Raw genomic sequence first — 9,132 nt, 5'->3', positions numbered from 1 at the left:
ATACCTGGTGTGACACCCATCAAGCAGAAACATCTAATAAAGACAGAGGCCACAGCCTTTGGGGAAGCACAGAGAATGATTACACATGGATTCTACAAAGCCTCTATTTACCACCATATTCAGGATTTTCATCTGGGGAAAGAAACTCATTGTAGTTGCCTGAATTACACAATGGGCACATGCATGTTGACAGGAAACCATCAGCTCAGTGGCCACAGAACTGCTCCACTGAGAGAAATCAAAATGCAAGGGAGCAAGCTAGCTCGGGGTACCATTTGGATCAGAAGTGGAGACTTAGTAAACCAGAGGCAAAACACAGCCTAAAACTGTGCTACGTGTCAGCAGCCACATGGTACAGAATGATCAGACAATATTCTCAAAGATACACAAACATCCTACTAAGCAAGGAAGAGTCCTTCACTTCGGGCTGAGACATACAAGAGTTATTCATTTATTTCCAAAGCCACACAGAACTTTGAAACACTCTTTAGCATGAAGCAAGTTGTGCAATTCAGGCCCATTAACCCAAACCCCAGCGTATTTTGGCAAGATTCTTCATTCCCGACTCCTCAGAAAATGAGGAGACAGCAGACAAAAAAAATATAAAATGACTTAAGTGCTTCTGATGGGGCAATGCCTTAAAATCACTTCATTACCTCCTGAGAGGGGAACTCTCATCCCCCCCTGCTTCAGGAGTATTTCACATCGACACAAACTCAAGGGTTTCTTTCCAGCCTTTACCAGTTCAAGTCGATTTTCCAAACAGGCTTAATCAAGCAAATCTCTTCTAAACATGGTATTTTTTGCCCACACACATTGTGGACTCCCCATCCCTGGAAGTGTTCAAGACCAGGTTGGATGAGGCTCTGAGTAACCTGGTCTAGAGGAAGGTGTCCCTGCTCATGGCAGGGAGTTGGACCAAGAAAGTCTTCAAGGTCCCTTCCAACCCAAACCATTCTGTGATTCTATGGTATCTCCTTCCATCACCATGACAGGAAGACTTGGGAATAAAAGAGTTCACATCCACAGAACTGCAGAGTGTAAAGTCCTTCTATTGAGCCTGTTAAAACATCTACTCCATTGCTGTAGGAATAAAATAACCTACCAAGCTGAGCAGCTTCATTCCACTGTGGAACATGTGTGCACAAGTTGTATTCCAGCCCCCTTGCCACAGCAGGGGCACACACACAGGAACACCTAAGAACACCAGTTGGGCTTTCTAGACTGTTTTAAGGTCCTACATACCCTCCACAAAGCCACATTAGGCTGACTTACCTCTCAGGCTAACACTCTGCACTTCGCTCTGTTCAGCCCAGACAATCTGAGTTACCTCACAGATTCTGCTTTCACAGTCAGTTTTCCCAAACTCACTGCTCTGCAGCTCCTCTCTACCCTCTTCCCCTTTCAGAATTAGTCTGTAAACATTTCCAGAGACAACAGTCTCACTCCTGCCTATTCCCCTGCATCCTGTCAAAGCTAAAACAGCTCTGCAATTCCTCACTTGCCTCCATCACTTGAAAAAAAAAAAACCCAAACCACTAACTCATTCACTGTAACAGGTGTTTCCCATTAAGAAAATCAATATTTTGTAAAACATTTCTACTGAATAATAGTTTATAAGCCAAACAGACCAAGCAAAGGGGAGCTGATGCTTTCCTTTTCACTCAAACCTGGATGCCAGTACAGGAATACCAAAAATTCTTTCCTTTTTGTAAAAGTTGTGCTTTTTCAGATTACTGGAAGAAACAAGATTTGCCAGGTCAGTTTTTTACTACTAATCTTCATCCTCCATTAAACACCCACCATGGCAAACACATGGCAGGTTTAGTGGGAGAGACCACAGACAGGAGAGGTCTTTGGGGAACTGTTTTTCAAAACTGATACTCAGTAGAGCAGCCATGAGAATTTTTATACTCTGTGCAGTTAGTTTCAAGGGAATTAAATCCTCCCTTCCATAAGCAGCTGAGCAATTCACCAACTTGCTTCCTAAGGAATCCCTGCTGTAGGATAAAACTATAGCACACAACTGAGAAGAAAGAAGAAAGTCAAACAAGCTATAATGCTGAAGTATACAGCAGCACATTCCCCAGCTAGCCTACTGCCTCAGGTGGTCACATTCACAGGCAAGCAAGTGGTATGCATTTGTCAAGCCCTAAGTAGTACTTTATTTTCTGCCTACTTCCCACTTTCTAGAAGAAGCAAACTACTTTTCCCTGTAATAAAGCAGGTAATACTTCAAGGGATCAGGCAACGGCAGGCTCAAGACCTTTTCTCTCAAAAAGTTTACAGGAGGATCAGGCTTTAGTTCCGAGGGTTTAGTTTCCTCCTCTTCATGCCTCTCCTCCTCCATCTCCTCACTGTTGTTGTTGTCATCGGAGGGGTTGGAGATCCGACTGGCGAAGACCTCCTTGTCCAAGAAAACGATGGTTTCCATGCGCCGGCGCCGCACACGTCTCCGTTTGAACCTCGGCGGGTTCTTCAGCCCGTTCCCACTTTTGCTCATGGTTTCTTGGTGGATGATTTTTTTGATGGTGCCTCGGATGGCGATGCGCGCGAGGTCCTGCAGGCTGCGCACAGCCACGGGCGCTGGAACACACACAAACCGTCAGCAGATATGGACAAACTCCCCCAAAAGTCCTCACAGGAAAAGTTGTGTTTGCTCAGATTAAATGAGGCCGTTGGAAATCCCTGCTGTGGTTACACAAACAGCTCATTCAGCTCCTGTCAGCTCAGATAATCTGTATTGCAACTTTCCACATGCAATTTAATTATGCATTTTTCTCTCATTAAGAAGTTTCCTATTTTGATGTCAAGCTCTCAATTATTTTAAGATACACATCTTAAAGACTGTATGAATGCAGACTTAGTGACTGGAGCTGTGACTGTTTAGTAACTTAGAAGCTATTTTCCTGCTCTAGATAACTAGACCTGAAGTCTGTTTAACTCTTCCATAAAATGATGTTTCTATTGTGCAGCTACCTCAGCTTTGCCAAATTCTGCACTTATGAAACACGAGTACTATTTATGCTCTTTAAACACTGTTTTCAGACTTACTGGGTGAAGACAGGCTGGAAAGTATTTTGTAGAAGTAATTATAGAAGCATACAATAAGTTACTGTATTAAAATACCTCCCACATTAATGGTTTGGAAGACTGTGCTGTCTTCTGCACTTGCTGCCAGCCCATAACTGCATGAAATAACATTGCAGCATAAAGAAAAATATGCATTTCCAAACACACATCCATGAACTAAAATGAACTAAAACTGAAACAAAAAGTCCCTATTTTCTGCCAACAAGTAAAGCTTTGGTGTGACCTGAATGAAGGAAGCAGAAAAACGTTACGTGTAATAGATGTGCACAAAGTGAGACCTGCAAACAAAACATGCTGAAACATACACTCATTGGACTTTCTAGCGTGGCAAGGACAGTTTCCTGAGTTGCCTTCTGTCATGCAGACACCTTTCCAGAATAAGACCAAAGCCTGACTAATCTCTTTATGGAAGTATCTCTGTATTCATGGGTTCTTAAGAGGCCTCTTGACATTGAAGTCTTAATCTAAAGATTGAGGCCACTGATACGACCTGCATTTCAAACAGCTCACCAAGAATTGCACAACCTCTACCCCTCAAGCATTCGAGGTTCAGGATAAGTCTGAACTGGGTGAGAGGCTTTGGGTAGATAGAACATTTGTTCAATGGTTTGTGTATTTTCCATCATCATGGCACAGTGCCTGAGATCCACAACAGGACATGGGTTTAGGATTCAAACAGGTGCAAAAACCATCTGTGCAATGACCAAACATCTCTCAAAGTTCGAGTACAACTTCAAAAATCATTTAGATTTAGAATGATGGTCTAGAGGAAGGTGTCCCTGTACATGGCAGGGGGTTGGAACTAGGTGATCTTTAAGGTCCCTTTCAACCCAAACCATTCTGTAATTCTGATTTAGAAGCTATTTTATGCAACTCTGATCCTTGCACAAGACAGACAACTGTTCAAAGAAGGAAGCACTTGGAGTAATTTTCCTTGAAAGGATTCCCAGGGATGTTACAGCTAAGGAAACAAGGTGCAGCTCACAGCCAAACAGCAGAAGAAACCTCCCCCATGCTCCAGAACATCTGTACTCACGCAGGTGAACAAGCCTTGATTTGCCCGAATCTGCATGGTTAGGCTGAATCAAAGGAGCAAAAGAAACAGCAAGAATCTTCTTTGTCTCCCAAGCAGAAGGACCAGTACGAGTTATCTTAGTCAACTAAACCAAAACAAGGAGATTATTGTTCATTGTGTGAACCACAGTGAGATTTTTTGAACAACAACAACAAAAAATGAACAAATGACTTTTCTGCCTGGACAAGTGGTTAAAGTACTAAAAGCTGCAACAGTAAAAGGTGATAAGGAGAAACACTGGTGTTTTTTTGAAAAAAATTGAGAACTCCTTATAGGATTAGCCCTGCGTAACTTCACAGAAACACTGGTGTTTTTTTGAAAAAAAATTGAGAACTCCTTATAAGATTAGCCCTGAGTAACTTCATCTGTTGCAACACTGGCAGTTTGGGTCACTGTTTTCACAGATCTTCCTCATTCTGGGTCAGAATAGCTGTGTCTGACCTCTGAGAAAACTCATCAGTCACTGATGAACACTCATTCCTGAAGAACTCTGCAGATCACTTATATTTGTTCCTTCCTGAAGAACTCTGCAGATCACTTATACCTGTTCCAGCTCAAATCTTACACTAACTCATGGCATAGCCTCTTACTAGGAAGAAACCCTGCACTCTGCTCAAGTATCCTGACAGAGGTAGGTTAGCCACCTATACCTTAGCCATGCAAGTTATTTTTACACCCAAGAGATAAACTGAATTGCTCTCTTGAGCTCACACCTGGGACAGTTACCCACTTAGCCATGCAAGTTATTTTTACACCCAGGAGATAAACTGAATTGCTCTCTTGATCTCACACCTGGGACAGTTACCCATTTTTTACTACAAAGAATCCACTGACACTTGTAAATGGAGACATTTCACACACTTCCACCAGGCAGTTAGGGTGCAAAATGTAGTATTTTGTCATTAAGCACAACACTAGATTATACAACTGAACAAAGAATTGCTTATGTTTTCAGCAGCATGAAAGCAAAATTACAATTAACAACAGATTGGAATATGTGAAAGCCTGGAAGAACTATGAATTTCCAATCCATTCTGAACGTGCAGAGTTCAGTTTTCACTTAGTGAACACTGGTGCACTTAATGCTTTCTTCAACCTGCTACAAGGTTGGAAACAGGAACAGCTACTGACTAAGCTGAGATCAGAATTAATAACTGAAAGGAAAATATGAATAGAAAGGTACTCAACCTTCTCTTCTAGAGGCATGACAAGAATTCCCCCAACTTTCAACAGGTTCTTCATGTAGTCCTCATGTTCCTTCTGTACTCCAGCTCCACAGTACACTCGGTCATACTGAGTGCAGTCTGGGGAAATCTCTAAGCAATTGCCAGTAACAAAGGATGGCTCACAAAATTCAAATCTGGAAGAGAAGAAGACTTGTATCAGGCAAGAATATCACAATTTAGAAAATTAATTATTTTCACAGATCTGGAAAAACTAAACTATGAAAAACATTTGAAAACCCCCCAGTTTTAGATGATTTCTACTCCAAAGTCTATATATTCAGGGCATTATCAGAACAGACCACAGCCAAGTCTCAAAACCATAGCACAATGAGGTTATAATTCATGGGTTAAAACGTCCAAAGGATAAGGAGCATAATTTCCTACCTGAGTTGCCTGCAACTCTTCAGAACAAGCTATTTTTTAGCCACCTGATGCTGACTCAGTTATAATATGCAAATATAAATATTAGATCTGTGATTCCAAAAATCTAAGTCTTTTAAGGACAGCACCTGGGTTTATTTTGGCACTTTCAAAAGCTTTTAGCTTTTTCAGATGTTGTGGGGAACTATCACCTGATGCTACAGAAACATGTTTTGCTGAAGCCAATGGAAGTTTTGTCATTAGCTTCAAAAGAACTGCAATTTCACCCTTCATAAAAAAGACTTTTTGCCTACAGCATTCCTGACTTAGTTTCAAAGAAAAAATGAAGGATTTTATGATGCTTCTGGTTTTCTTACATGCTCTAAAACTACATCAATTTTAAGCCCTACATTTAAGGGTTGATTTCTTCTCCTGGTATCTTGAGTAGCAGCTCAGTATAGCACCTATTTATTCCTAAACACTGCCTGAAGCTTTCTGGTTCTGCACAGTGCTGGACATTCAGAGCAGGCAGTGAACAGTTCCTGCACATGGTGTTCTAACAGCACAACCCAGCAGACATCTCTCTCAGCAATGCCAATTTTCCAGTCATGATGATTTCTGAATTCAGTTCCCTTTTGCTCCATAGTTATATTTGTCTGGAGAGAGAAAAAAAGTCTTCCTTAAAACATCTACTCAAACAATAGCAATGTGACTCTGAAAAACACCCACTCGTCTATGTGAGGGCACCATCCACGCCAGAAACTTTGGGTCTGCTGCCAACACCCAGAAAACACAGCCCTCTCCTCAGTAGATTTCCAGTACAGCAGAGCAGCACAAGGCTGAGTAGTCTAAAATCCAGCATGCAATGACTTTAATTTTCTTCCTCCCAGGAGGAGAGGGTATCAGGTATCCACAGATGCTTTACTTCCCCATTTGAACAAACTGTGAAATGGATCCAAAAACATGACAGCTCCAACTTTTATTGCTGAGGTTACTATTGGCAGTGGTTATCTTGCTGCAAAGTTATTACTTGTGACAGCAGCAAAATGGAGTTTCTAAGGAAGAACATAAATCAAATCCTAAGCACTTTTAGTACCAACTTAATCATCATAAAACTACTTTCGTATTTTAAAACACCATTTTTCTTCTTCTCAGATAAAACACATTAGTCAAGCACAGAAATCAGTTCATATTCTTCTGATCACTGTGCAGATTCTCAGATCACAAACACAACTAGTCCTGTCCTCTGCAAGTTTCAGGCTGTTCCTGCAAGTGCATTTTAAAATAAACAACCTTCCACAGCTCCCTCTAGGCCCTGCAACATCAGCACTGCTATTAAAAACCCAGCAAACACTTCTGAAACTCCCCCACAATACACATGGGCTTCGAAGGTCACACACTGCAGCTCAGCAAGCCTAAGGAGCCCGAATCCTCAGATTACCCTGAATCCAGAGGGGCCACATGAGAGCAGGAACTGCCACAACTAAAGCCAAATGCACAAAATTAATCCAAACAGGCATTTTGCATTCTTACTTGTCAAAGCTGTCGCTTGTTTTAATGAAGAAGTCCAATTTCTGCTTCGCGTATTCGATCACGTCGGAATGAAGTTCCACACCGTGGTTAACACCAAAAGGACCTGCAAAGGAGGAACATCAGGATAATGGAACAGGCAGCAACACAAAATCCAGCAGGATTAATACAGTTTGGGTTATTTCCTACAGCAGATTGCTCCAAGAGCGTCAGTGTCTGTGTAGGGTCAGCTCTCTTTGTGCTACAATGGGAACTGCAACCCTGTCCCTGCAGTTCTGGCATGACTGATTTTGAGTCACTTGTTCTTAACTATGCAGGAAACCTCTCTGCAGGAGAGAAACACTGATGCCATTGCTGTAAAACTGACCACCTGGAAAAAATTCCAAGGCCTGCATGTTTTAATACATCCCTAAAACAACTTTATGTTATTTTAATACCTCCTTGCTGAGATGCTAAAAATCTCTGTGAAGGAATCAGGAACAGTCACCATACACTGTACCTCACTTAACAGCAAAACCAAGCTGGAAAATACACAAGTTGTTCAGCACTCAAGCTTTTTATTCAGCACCAACAGTGTAACTTCTCCAGAAATTCAAAAGAATATAAAATCCCTGGAGTTACATATTGATTATCTTCAGTAATCTCAGCAAACCTAGGAGAAAATCACAGCTGGGAGATGGGAGTGAGACTCTACCCTGACAATAAACTTCTCAGCAGTTAAAATTCTGACACCTCCACAAAAGGGAAGTGTGTGCCCTAGAGCCATTTGCTGTCCCTCCTGGCAGCACAACTCTGAAACACTTCAGGGTGCTTAGCAATTGGACAACTGCACTTTGATGATTTGCTTTGTGCCACTGTAGATGTGGCCACGAAATCAGTTCTACTGCACTAACTTTTTCCGGAGAATACTCCCATCTGTCTGTTGCTAAGAGACAAAAGTGGAATTCAAACATGTCTCAGTCTGGATGGGATGGAGTGAGCACAAACCAGACACAGAGCAGGTGTAGTCATGTTTCTGCAAACATGCTCAATCCTTGTTTCAACACTGTACTCCTGATCCTGATCTGGGTTTGTGCTTAAGGGGAAACTAACCCAAGTTTGTGTCCAGTCCTGCAGGATGAATTGGCCAGTTGGACTATTGCATTCTTTACTTTCCCAGCTAACTTTTAGTTCCATTACTTGAGGAATGCTTCATTCCCAAATTCAAAACATGCTTTTAAAAATCTAATGCAAACAGCTAACGTGATTAAAAAGGTATTTACCCAAGATGAGTCCAACCATAGAACTCAGATAACCAGTGCCACTGCCAAGATTCAAAAACGACAGCCCTGGTTGTAGATCCAAAGCTTCCATCACCTCGGAGTAAATACACGGTGCTGAGAGATGAATATTTCCATGCTTCCATGCCAAATCCTTGTAGGCATTGTCTTTGAACTCTTCCAGGTAGTAATCTGCTCGATCGATGGCTCGGAATGCCTGTTCCACCAGTTCTGTCCTGATGTATTGTGCCTCCTTCAGGTTATCAATTAATTCATCATTATCTTCTCCTGCACTCACTGCACCTCCCATCTTAAACAGTCTTCTACAAACACTAAAAGTGAAGGAATAGCAAAGGCAGGTGAGGAACAGAACATGCACTTCAACATTAAATGATGCTGCTGTGTATGAAGTCCTTTGAGAGAGACCTTTAGGTACCCTAAGGACCAGGAAAACACCCCCAAACAGCACTCCCATCCCCCATTCCAACAATGAAAAGCAAAATGCAGCAGATCTGGCATCTAGTACCTGACATTAGTGGGGAACAATCACAATAGGCAATTTCAATGTGCACTGCCTGTCTTCAAACAC

The 9,132-nt window shown here is 41.9% G+C and overlaps 1 protein-coding gene across 2 annotated transcripts; it reads right to left on the bottom strand.

The window, feature by feature from the left end:
* Positions 1 to 2,203: 2,203 nt before the first annotated feature.
* Positions 2,204 to 8,879, bottom strand: PCMTD2 (protein-L-isoaspartate (D-aspartate) O-methyltransferase domain containing 2). 2 transcript variants are annotated; one of them, XM_009083438.1, is made up of 5 exons: positions 8,547 to 8,879; positions 7,288 to 7,390; positions 5,357 to 5,528; positions 4,130 to 4,253; positions 2,204 to 2,586 (listed from the first exon to the last, which is right to left on the bottom strand). In XM_009083438.1, exons 1-5 carry the CDS (start codon positions 8,851 to 8,853, stop codon positions 2,204 to 2,206), a joined length of 1,089 nt encoding a protein of 362 aa, XP_009081686.1. In that variant the 5' UTR covers positions 8,854 to 8,879. The 2 variants fall into 2 exon arrangements, with proteins under 2 accessions (XP_009081686.1, XP_009081687.1); XM_009083439.1 differs by having other exon boundaries at positions 4,130 to 4,172; positions 8,547 to 8,854.
* Positions 8,880 to 9,132: the final 253 nt, after the last annotated feature.

Source organism: Acanthisitta chloris, unplaced genomic scaffold (genome assembly GCF_000695815.1).
Source record: "Acanthisitta chloris isolate BGI_N310 unplaced genomic scaffold, ASM69581v1 scaffold8931, whole genome shotgun sequence".
Classification (NCBI taxonomy): domain Eukaryota; kingdom Metazoa; phylum Chordata; class Aves; order Passeriformes; family Acanthisittidae; genus Acanthisitta; species Acanthisitta chloris.
This window is presented reverse-complemented; position numbering and strand designations above follow the sequence as displayed.

What these genes read in the sequence shown, in the direction of transcription:
- PCMTD2 (XM_009083438.1), bottom strand. Translation starts at nt 8,853, where the DNA reads ATGGGAGGTGCAGTGAGTGCAGGAGAAGATAATGATGAATTAATTGAT. An exon ending in TATGGTTGGACTCATCTTGG is followed by an intron (nt 7,391 to 8,546) that starts GTAAATACCTTT and finishes CCTCCTTTGCAG; the next exon opens with GTCCTTTTGGTGTTAACCAC. An exon ending in ATCAAGGCTTGTTCACCTGC is followed by an intron (nt 2,587 to 4,129) that starts GTGAGTACAGAT and finishes TGTGTGTTCCAG; the next exon opens with CGCCCGTGGCTGTGCGCAGC.